The sequence below is a fragment of the Carcharodon carcharias genome, chromosome 15 (assembly GCF_017639515.1).
Source record: "Carcharodon carcharias isolate sCarCar2 chromosome 15, sCarCar2.pri, whole genome shotgun sequence".
In the NCBI taxonomy this organism is placed as follows: domain Eukaryota; kingdom Metazoa; phylum Chordata; class Chondrichthyes; order Lamniformes; family Lamnidae; genus Carcharodon; species Carcharodon carcharias.
Window position 1 is genome coordinate 102,501,006 of NC_054481.1, and position 27,778 is coordinate 102,528,783.

Here is a 27,778-nt window from a genome sequence, read left to right on the forward strand (position 1 = left end):
GATAATGGACCAGTGTCAGAAACAATGGCTCCCGGAGCCCAACAGGGTCTACTGCTGAAATTTTGCACGTATACCATGTCACCTACACTGAATGTTTGAGCTTTACTGTGTACGTCATAGTTAAATTTCTGATCACTCGGTTCCACGCTACCTTCCCCTCTAAATTCAGAAGCATCAAGTGGAATCATGTGCACAGATGGCATTTCATTAATAACTCCAATGGTGTTGAACCGTAGTCAAATGTGGTGTTGTATGATAACTTAAGAGAAACCAGGAAAATCGTGATTCCAGGGTGCCTTCTGATAACTTTTCATACCAGACTTAAAAGTTTGTACAGCCTTCCTGGCTAGATCATTCGATGAGGGATGCCAAGGAGCTTTCTTTATATGGCAGATTCCATTCAGATCTATAAATTTCTGAAACTCGGTACTGGTAAAGTTTGTACTATTATCAGATATGACAATTTCAGGTAGGCCCTGTATGCTGAAACAGTGACGTAGCTTCTCAATAGTTGCGTTTGATGTTGGCGATTTGACTTGTTATACATCCATCCATTTTGAGTGTGCAAAAACATGGTACCTAGGAATGGTCCTACATAATCAATACATAGTCAAACCCACGGTCAGCCAGGCCACTCCCATGGATGTAGGAGAGCCGAATCAGGCAAGTTCTGTTGTTGCTGACAGTGGAGACAGCGCTTTCAGTGTCACTGTCAATGCCTGGCCACCAGACATAGCTTCGTGCAAGCATTTTCATCTTTGATATGCCTGGATGTGCACTGTGAAGCTCTGTCAAGAGTGGCTCTCTACCTTGTGATGGGACCACAACTTTTGAACTCCACAACAAAATTCCATTTTGACGGCTTAATTCTGTATTTCTGACATAGAATCATGTCAATTCTTCAAAGATACAGGAGAGTTTGGCCATCCTTGCAAAACAAAATCTCTGACTTTTGACAATACTGGATCTCTGTTTGTCAATTTCTAATTTGTTTTGCACACACAGGCGAAGAATCTAAGAAATTCACTAATAGCACCAATTCTTGTGAAATGAGAGTACTTACAATACTACCCTGGAAATGGGAGGTGACTGAGTGCATCGGCATTTGCAATGCGTATGCCAGGGCGGTACATAAAAGTATACTCATATGCAGCTAATGTCAGAGCCCAGTGTTGTATTCTTGCTGATGCTATTGGCAGAATGGTCTTGTCCTCACTGAACAATCCCGTTAATGGTTTATGGACTGACATAATAGAGAATTTTTAGGTACTGGGCAAACGTTTTTACATTGAATATTACTGATAATCCTTCTTCTTCCAACTGAGAATAACCCTTTGCAGCTTGGGAAAGGGTTCTCAAGACATAGCCAATGGGCCTTTCTGATCCATTTTCCATTTTATGTGATGAAATGGCTCCTACACCATAAGGAGAAGTATCACATGTTAACACCAGCTCTTTCAACAGGTCGTAGCGCTGTCACAAAGGCTTTTTCTTGCTATGAACGCCATAACCGACAGTGGTTCTATTTTAACAGTGAGTGTAATGGTGCCAAAACAGTTGACAGGTTAGGTAAGAAGTGACTATAGTAGTTGATCATACCCAGGAAAGACTTGAGTTCTGTTACATTGGATGGTGATGGTGCATCTTTTATTGCCTGAACTTTATCTTCCACAGGATGCAAACCCCTGGCATCCAGTCTGTGGCCTAGATAAGTCACTTCAGATGCTTGAAATGTGTGTTTTTCCCTCTTTAACCATACGCCAATTTCCATGAATCTTCTCAGCATCTCCTCCAGGTTGGCTAAGGATTTGGCCTCGGTTAACCCAGTGATGAGAACCTCATCCAAATATGCTACCATTCATGGAAGTCCTTGCAGAAGACTCTACATTGTTCACTAAAAAATAGCGCATGATGACGAGACTCCAAAAGGTAGATGAGTGTACTGATAGAGACCCTTGTGTGTGTTAATAATCACAAATCCTCTTGATGTACTATCCAACTCTATTTGTTGATAGGTGTGGTTCATATCTAATTTCGTATATGACTTATCTCCTGCCAGCTTGGCTTATAAGCCATCTATCCTTGGAATGGCGTACTTGTTTAGTTTTGCTGCTTTATTTACTGGCAATTTGTAGTCTCCACATATACGTATGGTCTGGTCAGACTTGATAACTGGAACTATGGGTGTGGCCTGCTCAGAGAATTGGATGGGCTGGATTACACTCAGGCTTTCTAACCAGCACAGCTCTGCATCCACCTTTTCTTTCAATGAATAAGGCACGGATCTGGCCTTGAAGAAATGTGGTGTTGCCTGGGGATCGACATACATCTTGGCATGCATGCCTTTCAACTTTCCTAATTCACCCCAAAAAACCATGTTGTCCTTCTTCAGAAGTTCTGGAATTCCACCTGATTTTAGGTGAAATATCTCGGACTGGTCAAGCTTTATCTTCTGTAGCTAATCTTGACCTAAAAGACTAGTCTCCCTCCCCTTTTACGATTACCACAGGCAGTTGGGCTGTCTGTTGCTTGTAACAAACTGAGATAGTGGCAATGTCCTTGAATTGAATAGATTCTCTTGAATAAGTTTTTAACTTAGCGGTTGCTCGCTCCAAGTTTATTGGCTGTCTTCCTTCATTAAGGTACCTGAAAGTGTGCTGTCCAACCACTGTAGTTGAAGCGCCAGTATCCACTTCCATACGCAGTGGCTTCTCATTTACTTGTACTGTCACCATAATAAGCTGTTTTCACAGCAGTTACATTATCCAGAGTACACATCAGTAGCAGCAGCTTCAGTCTTTGCTGTACCCATTAACTTGATCATGTCTGTTTGCTGTCTTGCAGGCTGCTTTATCTTTGTTCATCATTGCCTAACCATGTGTCCCTTCTTATGATAATAATGACATTCTGCCTCTCTGAATTTACAAGTATCTGCACCGTGGTCACTTCCGCAACTATAGCAATTTTGTCTTGAACTCGTTGATGAAGCGTTTCTATTAGGCTTCTTAATGTTTCTTACAGTGGACATTGAATCGCACTTTAATTCTGCAGGTCTGGTTTTCGCGCCATGCTCGGCGGCAGGTTTCTGCCTCACATGAAGTGTGGCGCCATCATCCATGTGTTGCAAAGCCTGTGAGTCTTTCGCAGCACTTTCCATGGCAAGGGAGATTTCTAGGGTGCACTTCAAGTCGATATCGATTTTGGCAAGCAAATGGCACTGTATGGCGTCATCCTTGACTCCGCTTACCAGACAGTTCAGTAGCCTGTTGATTAATGTGTTCCCAAAGTCACAGTATTCTGTTAACTGCTTGAGGGTTACCACAGAGGTTGCGATGGACTCTCCCAGGGCACAAACTCTTGAATTAAATTTAAAGCGCTGCATTATCACGGACGGCTTTGGTTGGAAGTGCGCTTTCACCAGGTCCACTAACTCACTATACGACTTGGAATCGGGTGCGCACGGGGCAGTCAGGTTGCGAATCAGGTTGTATGTTTTACTGCCACATACACAGTGTGCTTTCCACTTTTCTTCGGCAGTTATTTCATTTGCTACAAAGTAAAGTCTGAGGCCTTCAACATGCTGGCTCCAATCTTCAATATTAGCATAATATGGATTGATTCTTCCAAACAGCAGCATCACTGGTGAGTAGCTTTAAAGCTCAATTTACTCACAGTAACAGGGCGAGGTGCACAGTCAAAGTCGATTTTCCCCTCATCGCCAAATGTGATGACTCGATGGAGCAGGCTGGTATCATAAAGGAACAGCGAAACTTTATTACGGACACATCCAAGAGTGCTTGCGCGCTAGACCCGATCTCTTGTCCAAAAGGCCTCCCCGCACTAAGAGCTCACTGGTCGAAGTCCCTGTGAAAGACAGGAGGCAGGGACAATACATGCAGTTACCACAGGTAGATAATTGGTGTATTGAAAATCATCATGGTGGCAGGTGTCAAATTGTGGTGATGATACAAATAAAACAAGTAATCATAATTCATAACATAGTTATAGACAATCACTAACATAAAAATAAAGTTTAAAATAATAAAAATATTGCACAATTATGAACATTTGAACGTATAAATAATTACATAACGTTGCAAAATGCAGGACTCCTTAGTTTGCAGATTAAAAATGAAAGGTCTACTGCACTCTGGGTTTTGTATTAACTCCCATAAATCATATGTTGTCAGGTTGAAAGACCGTTAAATTCAAGTTTGAGTTCATTAAGTGCGCCCTCCAACCCACATAATTACCCGCCACTTTTGTGGACAGAATCTTGGCTTTACAAATATGACCACCGCCTGGCTATTCGCCGGTTAATCGCCTTTACAATTATGGCGGCTTGTCAGGCGCAAGGCTGCCACCAGGCGCCGCCTGGAGTCGCTGGAGCGGGAGGGTGAACCGGGAGACTGACGCTCCGAGCCGAGGCAGGGCCGGGGTTTAGTGGGTGGGCAGAGTGCGCATGCTCCGTCCTGTTGTAGCTGGGTCGGAGCTGGAGCGTGAGGCGCGGGGCGGGGTGAGTCGGGTCACTGGATGCGGCCTTAGCAACGCTGCCCGTCTGCCGGAGCCTGAGGCCGAGCCCAGCGCTGGCAAAGAGACACCGAGCAATACAACCATCTCACCTTGAACCCGCCCCCGGCCTAACCTGATCATGCTGGAGGGACTGGCAGCCTGGGTCCTAAACACTTACATTGGCAAATATGTAAATAACCTCAACACAGACCAGCTCTCCATAGCCCTGATGAAAGGTACTCAGAACATTAGCAACTTTAAGCAGTGCTGCCCTGTCACTTGGGCAGGTGCATCTGCTCTGTTGTGGTGTATAATTGATCAGTGTTTTTGCAGTAATTTTTAAAAGCTCAAGTTTTGACATTTAATTCATAACAGTTCTGATAGGGTCAGGCAGCTGTAATGTTTCTTGCTTTAATTACAACCACTGGCTGATGGATCTCCTGCCGGTCTGCGTGCTTTTTACGAGTAAGAAGCTCTTGTTTTAAAAAAATTGGCCCTGACCTCTTGACAACGCACTTTCACTTTCTCAAAAGACTTGCCTTGCGCTTATGAAAGAGCATGAGCAATTTCTCACCCTCTTGTCTGTTTTCCCCTTTGTGAAAGCTTTTTTTAAATTAAAAATTGGATGTTTGACCCTTGACAGCTGCTCTTGCTCGATAGTTCTGTGATCTTAGTTTCCAGCTTGCCGAATCGGACCCAAGATCTTTAAATTAGATGAGAAAAGGAGAAGGGGACTAACATAGTTTTGGGGTTCAGGAGAGCATTTAATGCGTCTAATATGACAAACCACAACAAAACGACCATGCAGTGATTTGATTCAGATGGTACCACAGATTTAAGCTCTTGTGCAGAGAATTATGAATATAATTGTATGGTGGAATTGTTTATGTTGTACACCAAGATTTCAAAAATGTTAAATGGGGATTGTGAAATTCTCTTCCTTTGCCATTTGAATTGAATAGCACTCATGTGCAACAATAGATGTATTCCCTTCAAAGTTTGGTTGTATCTGGGAAGAATATTTTGAGCTATAAAGTACTAGAGTGTAATGCTGCTAGTTACCAATTGTTGCTCGTGGCGGGAGCAACTTGAGGTAATGAATTAGGAAGATCATAGACTGCGGAAGGATATTGTATTAGCTTAAGCACATCCTTATTTGATGGGGTGTTAGCATTGGCAACTCTCATTGAAAACTTGAATTTAGATTGTTTTATATTTGTTCATAGGGTCTGAGCCTTGCCACTAGGGCTAACATTTGTTGTCCACCCCTAATTGCCCTTGAGAAGGTGGTGGTGAGCTGCCTCCTTGAATCCCTGCAGTCCATGCGGTATAGGTACGTGCTATTAGGAAGGGAGTTCTAGACTTGTGATCCTGCGACAGTGAAGGAACAGCGATATATTTCCGAGTCAGGATGGTGTGTGTTTCGGGGGTAATTTGCAAGTGATGGTTTTCTCCTGTACCTGCTGCCCTCATCCTACTACCTAGTAGAGCTCACGGATTTGGAAGGGGCTGTTGAAAGAGGCTTGGTGAATTGCTGTAGTGCACCTTGTGCATATTGTATACTGCTGCCGCTATGTGCTGATGGTGGAGGCAGTGAATGTTTAAGGTGTTGAATAAGGTGATGATCAAGTGGGCTGCTTTGTCCTGGTTAGTGTTGAGTTTCCTGAGTTTTGTTGGAGTTGTACTCATCCAGGCAAGTGGTGCGTATTCCATCACACTCCTGACTTGTGCCTTGTAAATGGTGGACAGGCTTTGGGGAATCAGGAGATGAGTTTGCTGCAGAATTCCCAGCCACTGACCTGCTTTTGTAGTCATCTGGTCCACTTAAGCTTCAGGCCAGTGGTAACCCCCCAGGATGTTGATGGTGGAGGATTCAGCAATGATAATGCCAGTGAATGTCAAGGGGAGATCGTTAGATTATTTCATGTTGGAGATGGTCATTCTGGCGTGAATGTTACTTGCCACTTGCTTTTGTAATGATGCAATATGGTACGTTCTCAAACTCTGCCATGCTGGCAGAGTGGAACGATTTGTGCTTTTACTGGGAGAGAGAAAAATTGGATGGGTTTGATGTGTCTCTAACCATTGTCCCATAACACCTGAAAAATAGAATTCAAAATAAACTTACTGCCCTGAAATCATTTCATTGTATCTATTATGTTTGTAACATATGCTGTTTGAATTTTCTGGAGTGAGTGGGACATTCGGAGGGGTGACCAAAAGCTTGGACAAAGAAATGGCTTGTAAGGAGTTTCTTAAAGGAGGAGAGGGAGATGGAGAGGGGAGTTTTGAACAGTTGAAGATATGGCTGCCAATAGTGGGGCAAAAGTTAGGAGAATGCCAGAAACAACGTTTGAATTGAGGTGGTAGTTATTGGACAAAGGAGATAATGTAGAGCCAGGGTAGGCGAGTTGTGAAGAGCTTTAAACACAAGGAAGACAATTTTAAATTTGAGACCTTGGATAACTGGGAGGCAATGTGGATCAGCAAGGACAGCGGTGAGAGGGACTTATTCTGGGAAAGGATTTGGGCAGCAGAGATTTGGATGAGTTGAAGTTTATGGAAGATGGAAGGTTGCCAAACAGAGACTTGGGACTTTCAAGACTGGTAGTGACAAAGCATGACAAAAGATTTCAGCTGAAAGTAAGCTGAGAAAGAGGGAAGGTGAGCAACATTACAGAGGTGGAAGTAGACAGTCTTTATGATGTAAACAATATGAGGTTGAAAGTCCAGTTCAGAATCCCAATCTTTTGTGTGGAGTGAGTTAATTTGAGCTTTGGGATGCTATGGTGAAAGCTGGTGGGTAAAGTCTGCTAATAGGATGGTCATGGTTGGGGAACTGAAATAATGGGCTAAGAATATTACACAAGCATATTGGCACAACATAGTGAATGTGTATGTGTTTTCTGCTGTGGCCTTTGTAAGATGAGTCTAATTTATGTTCTTTAACTTCGGAAGCTAACCACTTTACAAACATCTCCTGTGTAAGCATTTTTTATGCACCTTGCATTTGTATCAATTTTTCTAAATTCTTATCTCTGAAACAAATGAATGAATAGAATGGTAAATAGTTCAGGTGTGTCACATTGCTGAGGGGAGCCTGATGTTTACTTCCATCATTGGAAATTGTTAAATCCATTGTGTTTATATCTATTTTCCATCCAATTCTGGTATTTCTGATTTCCAAACTCCTATTACATCAGCTCCATGGATGCAGATTTCTCATTGAATTCATGAAAATATCATTTATGCGGAGATATAGTATAGTAATGAGCAATCAGAAGCACATTGGCATATTATTGGAGCTGTTCTATCCACATTTGTTTCCTTTCAGCTCAAGTTGCTGTTTGCACACACATTGCATGCTGATGTAGGGACAAAGTAAAATGGTCCCAAGTCCAGCTTCTGTGCTGAACACTGTTGCTGCTTGTTGGCAGTTAAAACCTGAACTGGATAGTATTATGTTTCATGACTGTAAGGAAGTATGTAATAGAAGCCACATGGCCCCCCGGGCCTGCACCGCCATTCAATTAGATCATGGCTGATCTGATCTTGGCCTCAACTCCACTATCCTGGCTGTTTCTGGGATACGATTGCCTATGTGCAGGACAGGGGTGTGGACACCTGCCTCATCAGCATGGATCAGGAGAAGGCCTTTGACAGAATATCGCACACCTACATGGTGGATGTGCTCTCCAAAATGGGGTTTGGGGAGGGATTTTGCAATTGGATCCAGCTGCTCTACACTAACATCAGTAGCGCAGTTTCAATCAATGGATGGGAATCAGATAGCTTCCCAATTAAATCTGGAGTCAGGCAGGGCTGCCCTCTCTCCCCTGTCCTGTTTGTGTGTTGCATAGATCCCTTTGCTGAGTCCATCAGGAAGGATCTGGGCATAAGAGGAGTGACAATCCCAGGCAGTGGAGGCACTCAGGTCAAAGCCTCCGTGTACATGGGTAATGTCACTGTCTTTTGCTCGGATCCATGGTCGGTGCGCAGACTGATCCACATCTGTGACCAGTTCGAACTGGCCTTGGGAGCCAAGGTAAATCGTGGGAAGAGCGAGGCCATGTTCTTTGGGAACTGGGCTGACCGATCCTTTGTCCCCTTCACCATCAGGGCTGATGGCTTGAAGGTGCTGGGGATATGGTTCAGAGGGACCGGGGCATGCGTTAGAAATTGGAAGGAGCAGAGACTATGGTGAAAAGAAAACTGGGCATGTGGGAGTGACGCTCCCTCTCCATTGCGGTTAAGAACCTGGTCATCAGTTGTGAGGCACTCTTGTTGTTGCTGTACGTGGCGCAGGTCTGGCCCATTCCAGATTCCTGCGTGATGGCGATCACCCGAGCCATCTTTCTCTTTATCTGGGGGTCAAAAATGGATCGTGTCCGCAGGGACACAATGTACAAGCCTCTAGATAAAGGGGGGGAAAACGTGCCCAACATCGCTGTCATACTGATGGCCATCTTTGTGTGTAGCTGCATCAAGTACACAAACACCAAGTGTCACTACGTGCTAAGGTTCTACCTGTCCCCGGTGTTGCGAAGGATGGGTCTGGCCACGCTGCCGTGGAAGGTTCCAAATATTTGGACCGTGCCGTACCACCTGTCCCTCGTGGAAAAATTTATGCGGAGAAATATCTTTGACCAGAAGTCCATCAGGCAGTGGTCGGCACGTAACGTCTTAGAGGCCTGTGGGAAAAGGAGATGGTTGATCCTGTTGGATGGTTCCCCGAGCAGACTGTCAAAGTCATTTGGCAGAATGCCTCGTCGCCAGAACTTTCCAAGCACCAGGACTTAGCTTGGTTGGTGGTGAGAAAGGCCCTCCCTGTCAGATCCTTCCAACACGCCAGGAGTTTCACACCCTCTGCACGTTGCCCTTGAGGTGGCTGTGGTGGGGACGAGACCGTTGTTCACCTCTTTGTGGATTGTGCCTTTCCAAAGAAGGTCTGGAGAGAGATGCAGTGGTTTCTGTCGAGGTTCATCCCGAGCAGTTCTGTGACACAGGACTCTGTGCCCTACGGGCTGTTCCCAGGGACACTCACCGAGACAAACATCAACTGCAGCTGGAGGATCATCAACTCGGTGAAAGACACTCTTGGATCTGCCCGAAACTTGTTGGTCTTCCAGCGCAAAGAGTTGTCCCTGACCGAGTGTTGCAGACTGTCACATTCCAAAGTCCAGGACTACATGCTGAGGGACGCACTAAAGCTTGGGGCAGCCGCTGCAAAGGCGCACTGGGGAAGGGTCGCTGTCTAAGACCTTTCTGCCACAGTGCACAGAAGGGCTGGGAACTGTTGAGAGCACCTTGGGCTGTGCAGCTCAAAATGAATGTCTGCAAATGATTGTAATATTCATTGATTGTATTGATGTACCTTGTGATACATGTTGTAAAAGTTGAACGTGATTGTACTTCTGTGATGGTGATTTTGAAATGGTTTGGAATGTTCTTCCAGATATTTTATGAATAAAGTATATTTTTCAAAAAGAAAAATCCTGGCTGTTTCCTATAACCCTTGACTACCCTGTAGATCAAGAATCTGTCTATCTGAGCCTTGAATATATTCAATCGACAGAATTTTACAGTCCCTGCTGTCAGGTTTGCATGTGGAGGGGCCCATAAAATTCCACAGGCGTCCTTTCAGCCCACAACCTGGCCAGAATATTACACGGGTAGGCAAGGTTTAGAGCAGCCCACCCACCTAGCCTTAACCCAAATGAGGCTCTTAAGTGGCCAATTTTTCAGCTGGCCGGAGGAGTTCAGGGATGGATGAAGCCCAGTAGTTCACCCTGCTCAAGCCTCAGGGAGGAAAGGGGGTGGGGTTGCCCCCATCACTGGCACCTTTTCCAGATCGGACACCATTCCTCTCCCCACCCGACTAATGTCTAATCCTCCCCTGGGTGCTTGCTTCCTGCCTGCTCTTGCCATCACAGCATGCTCCGCCTCTCTCCCTACAATCCCTGGGCCTCCCTCCCGTTCCCGTCACAAGGCCCCACGCCTACCTGGCGCTTTGGGTGCAGTAATTCACCATAGACTGGTGGGATTGTTTGTAGTTACAGCAGTGGACACTGCTCCGAGATGAAACTGCTGGGACTACAGAACTGCCAACCATTCAGACTTCCTCCCGAGTGAGGAGTGGAAATCCCGTCTCCAGCCAGTTAATGCTTCAGATGGCGTTGGTTCAGCTGTGATCAGTGAGGCTGTGTTTCCCAGCAACTTTTCAGGGCAGGAAACCTCACCACCTGAAAACCTTGTCCAAAGACTCAGACTCCATTGCTCTCTGAGGTAGAGAATTCCTAAGATTCACCACCCTCTGAGAGAAGAAATCCCTTCTCATTTCCATCTTAAATGGTGACACTTTATTCTGAAACTGTGCCCCGTAGTTCTAGATTCTCCCTGTCAAGTTCCCTCAGTGTCCGATATGTTTCAAAGAGATCACCTCTCATTCTTCTAAACTCTAATGAGTATAGGCCCAACCTGCACAACCTTTCCTCATAAGACAAATCCCTTCAACCCAGAAATCAATCTAGTGAACCTTGTCAAAACTGCTTCTAATGCAAGTATGCCCTTCCTTCAATAAAGAGACCAAAACTGTACGCAGTACTCCAGGTGTGGCCTCACCAATGTCCTGTGCAGTTGTAGCAAGACTTCCTTACTTTTATATTCTATCCCTCTTGCAATGAAGACCAATATGCCATCTACCTTCCTAATTACTTTCTGTCCCTGCATGCTAACTTTTTGTTTTTCATATACGAGGACGTCCAGAACCTTGGGTACCGCAGCATTCAGCAGTCTCTCTCCATCTTAGTAATATTTTGCATTCTATTCTTTCTGCCAAACTGTGAATTAGAGATGCTAGAAACAGGACATCTCTATAGAGAATTCTAATCCAAGCATAAAATATGTTCCAGTTTATATTTCCTAAAAGGTTTTCCATTTTTTGCAAGAATTGCTAGCTACATCTTACTTCCAGTGTAGACAGGGTTGCATTGTTGACTCGCACCAGAGTTCTGAATACAAAGCTAAGCTTTAACGTAAGGTGAGAGGCAAGATTTCTGTTAATCATAAAATAAATACTGAAAATTAAGTTTTAAAATGTTTCAGTGCAATTATATTATGCATAGTATAATCTAAGCAATGTGAGATGAACTCTTGGAGGTCAGCTTGTATCTCTGATCCTAATGCAATTATTTTTGATGACATAGTGCAAGAATGTGGTGATATAGCACTGGACTGAAAGCCCAGTGGCTGCAAGTTCAAATTCCACGTTGGCCAATTGATTTCTCTGCAACTCCAGTCCAATCGATATTCTAAGTAGGGCAGCTGCTGTTTGAGGGGAAAAACAAACCTCATCCTTTATTAACATTTGTTGAAATAGGGAACTTTTTGAGGGGTGGGAAATTTCAACAACAGATTACATTTATATAGAGCCTTTAACATAACAAAATCCCAAGGTGCTTTGCAGAAGCCTTATCAGATAAAATGTATTACCAGCTCAATCAGAGAGAGATGTTTTAAGGCGCATCTTAAATGATGAGTGAGGGAGGAGGCAGAGAAATTCAGGCTGGGAACTCCAGAGCTTAGGGCCCAGACACTAGAAGTGACAGATGCCAATGATGTGCAAGAGGTCAGAGTTTCAAGAGAGAATACCCTTCATTGGTACACATTGTCTGTCAACTAATGCACCATGTTGATTAAACATTTAAGTTGGTCAAGGTACAAACGTTTGTTTCATTGGCTGCTTGCTTTGTAGCATTTCCCCTAATTTTCTTCCATCTTTTGAGCTTGCTGACTTATAAGCATTATTTTGATCAACAATAGGAAATAATGTAAATAATTTTTTTCAAGAATATACTTTATTCACAATTTATAAAAGTACATTGCAAAACATTTCACCTTGAAAATTACAAAGTGCAATAAAATTCAACTTGTCTGCAAACAGCATGTCTCACTCTGAGGTGCCTCAATACGGTTGTAATAATTCTAATATTTACAAGATACAAACAGTGTGATGGCAAAATGTTAGGAAATTATGTAAATCTCGCTGTGCAAGTCATATTGTGTTCATTCATATGTTACCCTTAAACTAAACTTGTTTGCTGGTTTACAGTTAACCTCTTACACCAGAGTGCATCTGGCGGCATGTTCAAAGCAGCACCCACAATGAGGGATCTTATTCTTATGGCTGCTGGATCACATTTTTGTTTAACTGGATATTAGGCAGTAAATGTCTAGATAGTAGAGATCACAGGGTTTGCAAGGTCTCCTTATGGAAATCACTTCTGACTCTGAAGTCAAGAGAATATCCCATTGAGCTCCAAATTTTGTAACATTGTAGTTAATAGAAATGTTGTACTGATGTAATGGGAATACTTTTCTCAGTTTGGGATCTGATGCATACTTTTGAGGCAGAGCAAAGAGAGTTTTACTCTGCACCAAACAATATTTATTTGGCCTGGAAGTGCTTGCTGCTGACAGACAGTTAGAATAAGGTGGCATTAAAACTTGCAATATTGCTTCTGTGTAGGGGCTGTTGAATTGGAAAACCTCCCTCTGAAGAGAGATGCCCTGAAAGAGTTGGACTTACCTTTTGAGGTGAAAGCAGGTAAGTTGAACTGCTCACCTTGCCTTTTTCCAGTTACGATCTGTGATCTGTGTACATCTGCGATCTTGTGGTGTAGATGTGGTTTCAGCATTGCCTTGTATGTTGTGATATTTTCTAGTTTAGAGGCAAGAAAATGAATATTGGTTGTAATGTTTGAAAGGAAAGTGGTTGGGGAAACTCTTAGTGCTTCCCTGCTGCCCTCTGAAAAAGCTGAAGATGAATGCGTGCTGAAGTTATTTATTAAAGGCTAGGTCCAGCTTTGGGATTTTATAATTGAAGATAAATCCTGGCTTTGCGAGCAACACCCACACACCAAGAATGAATAAAAAAGCAAGTTCCATAAGTAAAGCATATGCACAATTTTTCAGGTTTTATTGGGAAGATAACATTGCAGATCCCATTCTACCGGCCTCACGTGGAACCGTGGGTAATATCCATCTCTGGACTCCATCTGATCGGTGCGCCGATTAAACAGTCTGACTTTGATGAAGAAACAGAGCGTTCACTGGACAGAAAGAGGAAGTGTGCGCTGCTGGATGCACTGGAGGCTAAATGGAAGGTTGGTGTCAGATAAGTGTAATTTAAAACACTTGACGTGATCTGCAATATGACGAGATATTTTTCTGTGTAGGCCTCTGCTAAGGCTGATGAATTTCCATGTGAAGCCTAAATTAAACTTTGGCTTGTTAAAACTTTGACTGCTTGATGTGGCTTTAACATTGGTATGGAAGTTAATATTGCACTTTTGATCTCAATTCTTTTTCTTAGCTTTGAGTTTTGCTTTACAAATCCTTTTGAGGAAGCGAAGCTTATTGGATTATTCTGGTGAATTTCCCATTCTAGCCAGTGACACCTATACCCTGTGAAAGAATAATAAAAGCCTAAAATGGTACATCAAATACAACAAGCATCACAGTAGTAGGTTTTAACGAAAACTTATTGATACCAACGCCCATTTGGGACCCTCCACCCCTTTCAGTCCCTCTGACCCCATCCCTCCTTCTAATCCCATCTCTTGCCGTGTATTCACCATACCCTCTACCTTTCCCTCTCTGATGCTGAATGTTCTATACTCAGCAAAGGAGTCAGTTTCATCTCCTTACACCCTCACCTCAATGAAATTTGTGCTCTGCATGATGCTGAGCTCTTCTTCTGTATCCATGCTCACTTCTTTGGGCAGGACTCCTCCCACCGTTCACCGGATCCTTTCACCCATCTCCAGTATTCTCCCTCTACCTGGTCCCCTCCCTCTGGCCTCTTACCCGTTCTTGATCTTTTCATTGAGAACTGACAGCATGACATCAACTGTCTTAATCTTGCTGCTTCTTTCACCCAATCCAACCTGTCTCCTTCTGAAATGAAAACAGAAAATGCTGGAAAAGCTCAGCAGGTTTGACAGCATCTGTGGAAAGAGAAACAGAGTTAACATTACGAGTCTGTATGGCCCTTCTTCAGAGCCTCCTTCTGAATTTGCTGCACTCTGTTCTCTCGGGTCCAACCCTGACTTTGTTATCAAACCTGCTGACAAGGGAAGTACTGTTGTTGTCTTGCGCACTGACCTCTACCTTGTAGAGGCTGAGCGCCAACTCTCAGACACTTCTTCCTACCTCCCTCTAGACCATGACCCTTCTGCCGAACCTCAAGCCATTGTTTCCAGGACTGTCACTGACCTCAACTCCTCTGGAGACCTTGCCTCCAAAGCTTCCAACCTCATAGTCTCCCAGCCCCACACAGCCCACTCCTTCCCAAAATCCACAAACAGGGCTGTTCCGGTAGACCCATCATGTCAGTCTGTTCCTGCCCTGCAGAACTAATTTCTTCCGATCTTGACTCCGTTCTCTCTCCCATTGTCCAGTCTCCTCCCACCTACATCCGCAATTCTTCTGATGCCCTACATCATTTCAACAATTTCCAGTTCCCTGACGCTAACTGCCGCCTCTTCACCATGGATGTCCAATCCCTCTACATCTACAGCCCACACCAGGATGGCCTGAGGGCTCTCCACTTCTTCCTTGAACAGAAGCCTGAACAATCCCCATCCACTACCACTCTCCTCCATTTGGCTGAACTTGTTCTCTCACTGAACAATTTCTCCTTTAACTTGTCTCACTTCCTCCAAATAAAAGATGTAGCTATGGGTACCTGCATGGGCTTCAGTTATGCCTGTCTTTTTGTGGGGTAAGTGGAACATTTCTTGTTCCAGTCCTACTCAGACCCCCTCCCACAACTTTTTTTTCGTTACATTGATGACTGTATCGGTGCCGCTTCATGCTCTCGTCTGGACCTGGAAAAATTGATCGATTTTGCTTCCAGTTTCCACTCTGTCTCACCTTCACATGGTCCATCTCCAATACTTCTCTTCCCTTCCTTGACATCTCTATCTCCATTTCTGATGATAGACTGTCTACCAATATTGATTACAAGCGCACCAGTGACTCCCACAGCTACCTCGACTACAGCTTCTCATACCCTGTTTCCTATAAGAACTCCATCCCGTTCTCTCGGTTTCTCCGCCTCCGCCGTATCTGTTTAGATGATGCCATCTTCCAAAACGGGGTTTCTGATATGTCTTCCTTTTTCCTTAACCAAGGGTTTTCCCCACTGCAGTTGAAAGGGCCTCAGCCATGTCCGATCCATTTCCGGCACCTTTGCCCTCACCCCTTCCTCTCTCCCTCAGAACTGCGATAGGGGCCCCCCTTGTCTTCACTTTTCACCCCACCAGCCTCCACATTCAAAGGTTCATACTCTGCCATTTCCGCCAACTCCAGCATGATGCCACTGCCAAACACATCTTCCCTTCCCCCTCCCCCGCCAGCATTTGGAAGGGACCATTCCCTCTGTGACACTTGGCCCACTCCTCCAACATCCCTAACTCCTCATCCCCTTCCCATGGAACCTGCCCATGCAATCGCAGAAGTTGCAACATCTGGCCCCTTTACCTCTTCCCCCCTCACTGTCCAAGGCCCCAAATACATTTCAAGTGAAGCAGCACTTCACTTACACCTCCTTCAATTTGATCGATTGTATTCGTTGTTCCCAATGTGGTCGTCTCGACATTGTGTTGGCAGACTGGGTGACTGCTTTGCAGAACACCTTCACTCAATCCAAAGCGTGACCCAGACCTTCCTATCGCTTGCCATTTCAACAAAACATCATGCTCTCATGTCTGTCCTTGGCCTGCTGCAATGTTCCAGTGAAGCCCAACGCAAACTGGAGGAACAGCACCTCATCTTCCAATTTAGGCACTTTACAACCTTCCGGAGTTAAAATTGAGTTCAACAACTTCAGACCATGAACTCTCCTCTCCATCTTTACCTCTTTTTTAATCCAATTGTTTACTCCTTAATTTAAATATAAATTTTTATATTATTTATTTAGTTATTCATTTTTTATAACCCCCCCGATCCACAGGGTCATCTGTCACTGGATTCTATGTTATGCTTTCACAGAGTGCCGACCCTTGTTCTGCTATTAACACATTCTGCTCTTACCTGTACGCCACTATCAGCATGTTCTTTAGCCTTTACCACCACCATTAACACTCCCTTTGCCTTGTGTCCATGGCGTATTTGTCAATGTCCCCTTAGCTCCCACTTATCCCTGACCTTCTATTTTGCTCCGCCCCCACTTAAACAGTATAAAACCTATCACATTTCTACTTCTCTTTATCTGTGAAGAAGAATCATATGTCTTGATTTTGTACTCTATTCCACTATTAGTAATGCAAAACTCCTGTATGTTTATTTAACAGTCTTCTCAACTTGTCCTGCACCTTCAAAAATACATGTACGTACCCTCCATGTCTTTCCCTTTCTGCACCTCTTTTTAAATTGTAGCATTTAGTTTAATATTGCCGTACCTCATTCTTCCTACCAAAATGTATCACTTCACACCTCTGGAAATTAAATTTCACCTACCATGTGCTTGCCTATTTCACCAGTGCGTTTATGCTCTCATGAAGATTTTTCATTATTCCCCTCATTGCTTACTACATTTTGCATGATCTGCAAACTTCGCAATTATACCCCATATTCTCAAGTTCAAGTCACTTAATACTGACCCTAAGGAACACCACTATCTACAACCATTCGAACTGAAAAATAACCATTCACCACTATTCTCTGCTTTCTGTCTCTTAGCCAATTTCATTCCTATGTAGCCACTTCCTTTTTATGCCACGGGCTTTATGGCATTCAAATTGCTGTAAATTTTGGTGAGACTTTGCTCTCAAAATTACATGGGGTGAAGAAATTGTAAGCATGAATGTATAGTTCAATATTATAATGGAGGAATCAGCCTATCCAGATGGGTTATGCCTCTGGTAAGATCGCACACTTGAGAACTTTTACAAGTATGTTGAGTCCATACCATAACCTTCACACAGCCAAACTTCAAAGTCTTTGTGCATAAATTAAAAAGCAAAAAAGAACCATGATTATTTCTTTAAAATCTGTAATCATAAATCCTTGTAATCATGTAGACATTACTTTGTTAAATTCTAGTGGAATCATGTAATTTAAATTAATAAAATACTAAAATTGCATGCATTGGTTTTAGCATTCTATATCAATGTCTATTTTATATACATATGAGAAAAGGATGTATTATGATCAAGATTTGACAAACCAAGCCTAACTTCATTGAAGCCAAGACATTTAAGGAATGATCAAATAGAGATTAAAAGGATTTGAGACAGTAAATCTTGAAACATTATTTTTACTGGTTGGTGAATTGGTAAAAAGGAAGCACAGAATAAGGATTATTATTGCAAACACAGGGAGTGGTCAGACAATTTGAAGTAAGTTATTATACTCTGAAACGCACTATCACACATAGCTATGGAAGTTTATAATTTAAGAGGGAATTAGATAGATGCTTCAGGAAAACTATTGAAAGGTTTGGGGAAAGAGCAAGGAGATAGCTTTAGAGTAAATACCTCCAATGTGGAGCCGACACTTGCACAAATATAATAGAACCATTGACCTCCTGGGATGAAATTTCAATTAATATTGATGCTATGCTGTGTATAGTGCACTTCTTTCTCACTCTTTCTTGTGGGCACTAAAAAGGTTTGTTTTGGTTTTCTACTCAATAGTTACTTAGAACTGGATTGAATTTTATTTCAGAGTAACCAGCAGCAGAAAGGGGAATCCTACTGGTACTCGGCTACTGCTTCCATGGTAACCAGAATTGTGGAAAATGTGGAGGTGAGTTGGAAAAATGGTAATTTAAATGTTCTTCACTTCTTATATAAAGACATAACCAAGGTAAAACATTTGTTTTCAGAACACTGATTTTGCTGCAGTGACTTTTGAAAATCTGATTTATTTCTGAAATATTGTATCTCAGCATTTTTAATGTGAAGGATGTTGTTTCTTATTAATATGTATGAGTTAAATGCGTCTATTAAATTTAGAATCCTACTAGTTGTCTGGTTTGCCTGGAGGCATAGCCCAGGTCAGATTGTGGTCTGTGTGGAGTTATTTCATCTCGGCCGAACTTCAAGTCGGGTATTGTAATTAGCTTCACCTATCTTGTGTTTCTGCTTCTAATCATTACCCAATAGCTTGTGTGCTTAGACGTATTTTTATGTATGGTTTTTTGTGTGAATATCATTGAGCTTGGCCAAGCTGCCAATGATACAGATCAGGATCAATTCAAAATAAACTATATATTTTATATTTTTAAGAACTTATGTCAAGTAGTTTAAACAATTTTAAACTGGATTTTCTTCAGCACTTTGAAGAGAACTCTGTATTTGTGTAGGGGGCAGTGAGGAATACAGAAGCCTGTCGAGTTCAGGTGTGACTTTAAAAAGGAATTTAAGGAGGTATTACATCTCTTTTTGCTTGACTGTCTGTAAATAGTCCTCTGTCAGCACAAAATGGTTTGATAATTTCTTCAATATGAGTTTGCCATTGCAAGAAAGTATCAGAGCCCTTAACTGTAATGATTGTCCCACCAGAAAGGCCATTGTTCACTAAGAAAATTTAGCTTTGTCTGAGCTTTGTAAGAATATACTTACGATCATGTGTTTTAGAGAAATGTTTTTAACGTCTGCCTTGATTGTCAGTCAACCCAGATGTATATGTACTGTAACAATTTGCCAGTTCACTAGCTCAAATATTATACAATTTTCTGGGCTGGAACTTGGCCCTCTAAGCCCATGTGCACCATATAACCACAGTTAGCAAATTATAATAAAATGTCTCTAACAATCATGAAACTATTTGTGAAATAATATGCATATTAATGTATCTGTGGAAGGTAATTATGTCTAATTTTCTGATTTCTTTTTTGCTTCTGTCGTAACTTATCTTTGACAATAAATGGTTAATTGTTTCTAACTTAAATGTTATAGTCTGTCAGTATGGTGTAGCATTCCTTATTATTTTAGATGTTTACCACAATAATAAGGGTTCATTGTTCATCTGTGACTCTCTGTTCCAGATATTTTGTATATAAAATCAGGTTTTAGTTCATAAGAAGTGTGGGCTTGCTTGTGAACTTTTACAGAGAACTCAAACACAGAGTATTGGGAAGTAGCTCAAACGGTTAAAAATATCATCCACGGTCAATTATTTGACATTTCCCATTTAAGTTAATCTGAAGAATGGCTACTTGGATGTGTTACTGGAAGTGGCTTGTGCCTGTCAAATTGTACCCTAGAAATAGTACCTTTGGAAATGGATGGGAAAAATTGAGGTAGAAGATGGGAACCTTCTAAATGTTAGCAGTAATATTGGAACCTGAAGTTTTGGGTCGAGGTTGTTGGGCATACTGAGCTGATTAATGTTTGCCATTGCTTCTGTGAGCTGAGCATCTGATTCCTTTCAATGCAATCACCATTAAAATTCTGTTGATCCATGTGGACTTCAAATTTATTTCACACTCATTATGCGAAAATGTAGAATTAAACTTGTACACAGTAATGTAATAAATCGATGATGCATTTTTATGCCATTTAATGATAGGTCATTATTGCATGTTTGTATCTGAATTGATTTTGACTGCAGTGCAAGAAAAATCTTGTTTTCATATAGTGTAGTTCACATCCTTGAGGTGGTAATTGAGGCAATGAATTATTTTTGAAGTTCATTCAGAAACTGGTGTGCAGACATAAATCCAGGAGGACTTATTTGCAGTGAGATTTTAGAAAGGTAGAATGGACATTGAGTCTGTGTTTTTTTACCCCTTCCAGCTGAAGGTTCGAAATGTCCATTTGCGTTTTGAAGATGACGTCACCAATCCTGACCATCCATTTGCATTTGGGTTCTGTATCAAGAGTGTGTCTGTGCAGAATGCAGAAGATGAGTTGGTAGGTTTCAAAATTGAGGTGGTAAATAGCAGCATTTATGCTGATGTTTTTATTTGTTCATGGGATGTGAGCATCCCTTGCAAGGCCAGCATGTATTGACCATCCCTAATTGTACGTGAGAATGCAGTGATGAGCCGCCTTCTTGACTTCTTGATTTTGATCCAGTGGCAGTGAATTCTAAACATAGTTTAGTGTTCTAAACATAGTTCAAATACAGTGAGGCATGTATGGTGCAGGCCACCCTGTACGTAGGTGGAAGTTAAATCCGAGTGGACCATGTGCATGGTTTTACCTCCTATAAATATAGTGCCATGACCTGTTTCATTTTCCCATTTAGTTTTAATGAAAATTGTTAATTGGAATTACTTTTCTAAGTTGGTCTAAAATTAGTAATTTAAGATAAATAGGAAGAAGCATTGAATTCACTGTTTATCCACTATACCAATCTGATCCAATCCCATTCTAATGTGTTAAGTCATATCCACTAACCCGCTAAGTAATCATCAAGACTTCTGTCTGGACCATTGATTTAAACAGAAGCAATCAGCTCCAAATAAGATAGCTTTCTTAGTAGCTAGCAGTTTCAAAGAATGCACAGTGCTTTAGATCTTTTGTCAACATTGGAGCAGGAGTAGGCCATTTAACTCCTCAAGGCTGTTCCCCTATTTGGTGAATTCATAGTTGATCTGTGACCTAACTTTCTATACCAACCTTTGATCCATACCCATTAACACCTTTGGTTAACAAAACGTATCAGGTTCAGATTTAAACTGAGCAATTGACTTCGCTTTATTGCTGTTTGTGCAAGAGAGATCCAAAATTCTACCACCCTTTGCATGTAAAAGTGTTTCCCGACTTCATTCCTGAAAGCAAAAGTGAAATACTGCAGATGCTGGAAATCCTGAAAGTCCTGGCTCTAATTCTTTAGATTACACCTCCTAATCTTGGACTCCCCAACCAATGGAAATAATTTCTGTTTGTGTTCCATCAGTTCCCCATAATATCTTGAAAACTTTGATCAAATAGCCCCTTAATCGTATAAATTCCAAGGAATGCAACACTAGTTTGTGTAATCTCTCTTAATAATTTAACCCTTGAAGTCCAGGTATTATTCTGGTAAATTACAGTGCTCACCTTTCAAGCCTTTCTAATGTATTGTGCCCAGAACTGCTCATAGTACTTGAGGTGTGATCTAGCTAGAGCTTTGTATAGCCCTGGAATATCTTTTACCTTTTTGTATCTCGTTCTTTAGATATAAAGGTCAGCGACCATTAGCCTTTTTGATTATTTTCTGTACCTGTCATTTAAATAATTTATGTGCACAGACCCAAGTCCCTTTGGCCCTCCACTGTTTCTAACTTTTCACATAAGAACATAGAACATAAGAAGCAGGAACAAGTGTAGACCATTCGGCCTCTTAAGCCTGCTCCACTATTCAATAAGAATTTCCACATTCCCATCTAACCCCGATAACCTTTGATTCCTTTGCCTAACAAGAATCTATCTACCTCTGCCTTAAAAATATTCAATGATCCTGCCTCCACCACCTTCTGAGGCAGAGAATTCCAAAGTTGCACAACCCTCTAAGAGAAAAAGTTTCTCCTCATCTCTGTCCTAAAAGGGCAACCCCTAATTTTAAAACAGTGCCCCTGAGTTCTTGACTCAATCACAAGAGGAAGCATCCTTTCAAAGTCTACCTTGTTAAGGCCGTTCAAGATCTTGAATATGTCAATCAAATCACCCCTCACTCTTCTAAACTCCAGTGGAAACAAGCCCAGTCTGTCCAACCTTTCCTCATAAGACAACCCACTCATTCCAGGTATCAGTCCAGTAAACCTCCTTTGAACCACCTCCAATGTATTTACATCCTTCCTTAAATAAGGAGATCAAAACTGCACACAATATTCAAGATGTGTTCTCACCAATGCTCTGTATAACTGAAGTATAAAATCCTTACTTTTATGTTCAATCCCTTTTGTAATAAAGGATACCGTTTAGAAAATACTCTGTTCTGGTCTTTTTAGGCCCAAAGTGGGTGACCTTGCACTTGCAAGCATTGAAATCCATTTGCCACAGTTTTGCCCATTTGCTTAATCTTTTAATATACCTTTATAATTTTATGCTTCCATCCACACTGCTTACAATGTCATCAATGTTTGTGCCATCAGCATACTTGGATATGTGGTTTTCTATCCCACAGTTATCAATAAATATGAAGAAGAGTTAAGCCTAACACAAGTTCTTGAATGTTTTTTTAGTCCATTGTGGAGTTTTACTTGGAGCTGGTGTACTTGGTCACCGCCTTTGTCCCTTCTGACATGGCGTGCTTAGCCAGTTCCCCGGGCAGCAGCAGGCGCACGGTGGTCTGGATCTCCTGGAAGCTGATGGTGCTGTGCTTGTTGTAACGGGCCAGGCAGGAAGCCTCACCCGCAATGCACTCGAAAACATCATTCATGAACGAGTTCATGATGTTCATGGCCTTGGAGGAGATGCTGGTGTCGGGGTGAACCTGCTTCATCACTTTGTAGATGTAGATGGAGTAACTTTCTCTCGGACTTTTTCCTCTTCTTGCCGCCCTTCATGGGCAACTCTTTCTGCGCTTTTTTGGCACCCTTCTTGGAAGCCTGCCCTTTCTTCTCATCAACCATGATCACAGTGAGCTCCATGCTTGGGGACACCACTAGTCAATCCTGACAATTAGAGTACTTGTGAAATGTTTTTGTTAACAGTTCTCAACCACCGAAACCGTAGAGAGTTCGGCCTTGGCGTTTCAGGGCATAGACCACATTCATGGCGGTAACAGTCTTGCGTTTAGCGTGTTCCGTGTAGGTGACCGAGTCTCGGATTATATTTTCCAAGAAAACCTTGAGAACCCCGTGAGTTTCCTCGTAAATCGGGCCGGAGATGCGCTTAACACCCCCGCGACAAGCGAGGCGGCGAATAGCAGGTTTAGTGATTCCCTGGATATTATCTCGGAGGACTTTCCGGTGCCGTTTTGCACCCCCTTCACCGAGACCTTTCCCGCCTTTGCCTCTACCGGACATCACACCCGGAGACAAAGCTTTGCAAACGAGTACTTGTGCATTATCCATACTCTGACTGCTGCAGATTAGCCAATTTCCTAATTGGTCAATAGTTTGCTTTCAATTCCATGTGCCTCAATTTTAATCTCTTATGAGGGACTTTGTTATATCTGGAACTCCATAAAAAACATCCATATTCTGTCTCCTGTCTTTCTTCAGTCACCTCTTCAAAAAATTCAGTCAGGTTTGTCAGGCATAACTTACCTTTTTCAAATCCATGCTGGTTCTTTCTGATCAGCTGAAAAACAGAGAACACCTGACCTACTCTCCAAGGGAAGTTTTTTTTTATGGTAGGAAAAGCAGATTGGAAAAGTAAATTTATAAAGATCCAATAAATTCCTTGAGCACTTATGAAATGTGGTTTTGCTCTCTGTTGGATTTGCACTGCAGCTACGCTTGAGCTCAGAGTGATTAGCAGGAGTTAAAGTTGGGCCTGACTCCTAATATAAAGTGTCACTCTCAAAGTAGTTTTCTAGGTTCATTAATTTGGAAATGATGAGATGAATGCATCCATAGTAGCGCCATAAAGCTTACAACAGGGCTTCCCAAGATGGGATTCTCGGGTCGCAAGCTCTGCAGCAGCAATGGCTGCCATGGCACTCCAACTGAAAGTTAACAGCTGCGAGGCCCCTTTAAATCCTCACTTTTTTAATGGTGGGCGTTACCTAAATGGCTGTGCTTGTGACCTGATTCTTGCTGCAAGAAACCCACTGAAAAGTTAAGCTTTTAAAAATATTAAAAAAAGATTAAACCTTCCCCTACGCCCTGCTCACGGGTCCCCCTCCCACCTCCTGCTGGCCCCATCACACCCCCACCATCCAAGTTCTCTCAGGTCACCTCCTCCCCCACCTCCCCACCCCCTTCATCTCACAGTCCCCTCTCTGAGGGGTTACGGCAATTTAATAGCCTCGAAATGGGGTCCCAGTGGGGAAAGCGTTTAGGAAACACTGGTTTACAAATTAAGTGCTGGAGTCAAATTTATTGCAGATGCAAGTGGTGCTGCACTTGATGATGTCCTGTTGTAGAATATGTAATAATGGAACACACCAAAAATCCCTACCCTCAAAAATTTGAGCTATCTATATAGTATTGGTGGGTAATGAGTCTCGTTTCACTACCTGTGATATTAAAGGACTACCGTATCATAATATGCTTGCTTTTGCAGTTATTCAAAGCGTTGTAATCAGTACATGTCAGAGTATGCATGCTCGAAAATCCCTGCAAAAGTAAGATCGTGCATTTGTGCAAGCACACAGTGTTTATGGCACTTTGCAAAAAGTTAGTGAGGATTTCTATGTAATGTAAGAGAGACTGGAAAGGGATAGTCAATAGCAGTTAATTTAACAGGAATTTTTAATATATAGCTGAAATGATTTCTTGCAATATTAGCACTGCTGCTTTACTTAATAATTTGTTTTTTACCTCTCAGGCTGAGAAGTCAATAAGGAAGAAGAGACTACAGCTTGAGGATTTCAGTATTTACTGGGATGTGGACTGTGAGTTACTGGGGGACATTCTTCCTGCTGAACTCCAGGTTTGAAGTTTATTTACTTAATGTTTAGTAAATCAGACTCTGAACTGCACACTGTGACACCTTCTTTAAAGGGTGAACCTTCAGCAGAGGCAGATTATTAACTGGCCTATAGAGATCAGAGGCTCTTGGCAAATATATTTCATTTAAGAGTAGTATATCATGACTTGATTTGTTTTATTAATGCAGGGTGTAAACATTCTACAGTCCTGTTTCTTCATCACAAGTTGGTGTTTTAATAAATCTGAGCTGGGGGGAGGTGGGTGCCAAGGAGGCTCAACTCTCAATCCGGCTCTCACCATCCATGCCATTTTAAAATTCAGCTTTCAAAGCTTGTCAGTCTTTAAAATTCTGTTGGTTCAGTCCTGTTCATTTTTATTAGTTTATTTTAAAACAATAAAACGTAGATTGAAAGGGACAAGAAAGAGAACTGGTTTCAAGGAATTGTTAAGGCTGATAGTGTGGATAGGCTGAATTATGAATGAAATTTGCCCTGATCTCAGCATATGTAATTTTAATTTTGTGATTATTAATTGAGTTTTCACACTGTTTGGCTTGGCCCCTATTCTCAAGCAAACAAATAATTGAGGGAAAAAAACATTGAAATAGATATTTTTGAAACAATAATTTAGTTTTCTTTATAAAAGGTGCTGCTGCTAAAACTCCCTCTTTGACTAAATATAGTCACAAAACCACTAAAAGCTACAGTTTAGAAGAAGGCCATTGTGTTAGCAACAGTTCTTTGCTAGAGCAATCTTTCAGCCATATACTGTTATCCTGCCTAGTGTAATGTTACATCTAGTAAAGGCTGTGCAAGTTATTTGGCTGCATCATCTGTCACTGAATTAATCATTAGGGACAGTTTGGCTGGCTGTGCAGGAGAACACCTTTCACCATTAGCTGTGCATTGGACATATGCATGTTAAGGTATATGAACAAAGTACTCAGTAATGGAGCTAAGACCTCACTATATTTTAATGAAATATATATATATTATCAAGGCTACTTCTTAAAACTTTGAAAACTGGACAAAGACTTTAAAATGACTGAAGCCATGTCAGTTTTCTGGCAGTTTCAGAGAAGCTGACATCTCGTTACCTCTGAAGAGATGCTAATGATCCAGTTAACTGCAGAAACCAAACTAAAGGGAATTTTATAAAGATCATCTACATTTCCTTTGCCAGGCCTGGCCAATGGAGACTACTAGCCTGCTAGGACAAAAGATGATGCAAGCTCCTTCCAAATTCTTAATGGTTGAAACATTAACAATCTCAAGAATACAGACAAGGGAATGTACATCCTCTGTCAAGGCAAAGTGGAGCGGTTGGAGTCACATGATTCCCCCCCCCCCCCAAAAAAAAAGCTGGGAGAACCAGTTACACTGTTTTGCTGTACTGCCAATCAGCCTGCCAACTTCCATCTAGCCAGCAGCAGTTCATAACAAGGGCTTGGTCCAGGTGAGTGCCTGACCCCACCTACACTGTTTCTACGGGCTTTCTGAACTTTGGTACCACTGCCTGCAAGATTAATTCATCTCTACATGCCTATCCCATCACGGAAGTCAACTCTACTGGAAAAGTGAATTCAGCCTGCTGATCCCTGTAAAGGAATTTTGATTCTGGACTCTGGACTCACATGAAACAATAATTCTTTATTCTGTAGCCTTTACCCTGTGAACCTTTCTTTCTTTAACTCCCCTCTTTTATTGTATGAGTGAAAAAGGAGGCTACGTTGCAACCTTCCTCGTGTTTGAGTGTGTGCGAATAAACTACCTCTTTGAGTCTACCCTATCTCGAGTTTGCTGTGGGGTTAATAATAAAAATCAGATCACAGCAAAATTGAGGGGCTGGGAAATACATCACTGCTTATAAAGTGGGGAATCATAAAAAATCAAAGCACCTTTATTTACGGACAGGTGATGAGAGGAGAAAGCTAGACTGTTTAAATTAAATTCCTCCTGTCCATAACATATTCCAATGCTAGACTAAGGCTTTATAGTTGTAACATTTGTAACAGCCTTAAAGGGGTAGATAAACATGAAGTGTGTATTATAATAGGCTTGTAACTTCGTAAGTTCACGACATTAGTATTGGTACGTATGTGTCTGTTTTATTCCAGTTTTCTTTCCTCTTCCAAAGATACTGACCCATATTGGAATGCACTTCTTTAGAAGCTATTCACTCTCCATTACCACACCCAAGTGGTCGCTTTTGGTCACTGTGTCTGAGCAGTTGGTGCCAATTTTGGCTGCGGTTCACATCCCAAATAGAGTAGTTCTAAACTCATCCAATTTTGACACAGGTACTTTTTAACACGGCTAGAAGTATGATTTATTAAATACTGAGCAACTTTAATCTCCTTAAAAATGAAGTGAAGTCCAAGGTAAGTATTCTTTTATTTAAAGTACACTCTTATTTTTCTGGGAGAAAATATTAATGACTGTGGAATTATGTTTGAAGTTTATTTCAAAAACAGAAATGTTGTGACTTGGGTGGAGTACCTTGATTAAGGCCCCCCTTTCTGCCATGCCATTGGGGTGTTCTTATTGATGTGAATGCTGACATGTTTCAATGTCCTTCACGGGAAATAACTTTATCACTCTAAGCCAGAACTGCTTCAAATGCAGATTTCATTGCTGGTAATATAGTTTCTGGGATCTATTGGCTTTCAGGCCAGTTTTTAATTGTCCTTGTCCCCTCAAAATGAATCTACAACAGAATGGTTCTTGC

General features: G+C 42.0%; 1 protein-coding gene across 2 annotated transcripts in view; it reads left to right on the forward strand.

The window, feature by feature from the left end:
* Positions 1-4,475: 4,475 nt before the first annotated feature.
* Positions 4,476-27,778, forward strand: part of vps13d (vacuolar protein sorting 13 homolog D) — a 281,437-nt gene continuing 258,134 nt past the window's right edge. For both annotated transcript variants that reach the window (XR_005945250.1, XM_041205688.1), the window contains exons 1-6: positions 4,476-4,748; positions 13,040-13,117; positions 13,486-13,676; positions 18,244-18,324; positions 20,319-20,435; positions 24,948-25,052. Coding sequence is in view for 1 of the 2 variants with exons in the window: in XM_041205688.1 (XP_041061622.1) it covers positions 4,652-4,748; positions 13,040-13,117; positions 13,486-13,676; positions 18,244-18,324; positions 20,319-20,435; positions 24,948-25,052 (669 nt within the window). In the remaining variant the exon portion in view is untranslated. The remainder of the gene's footprint in view (positions 4,749-13,039; positions 13,118-13,485; positions 13,677-18,243; positions 18,325-20,318; positions 20,436-24,947; positions 25,053-27,778) is intronic.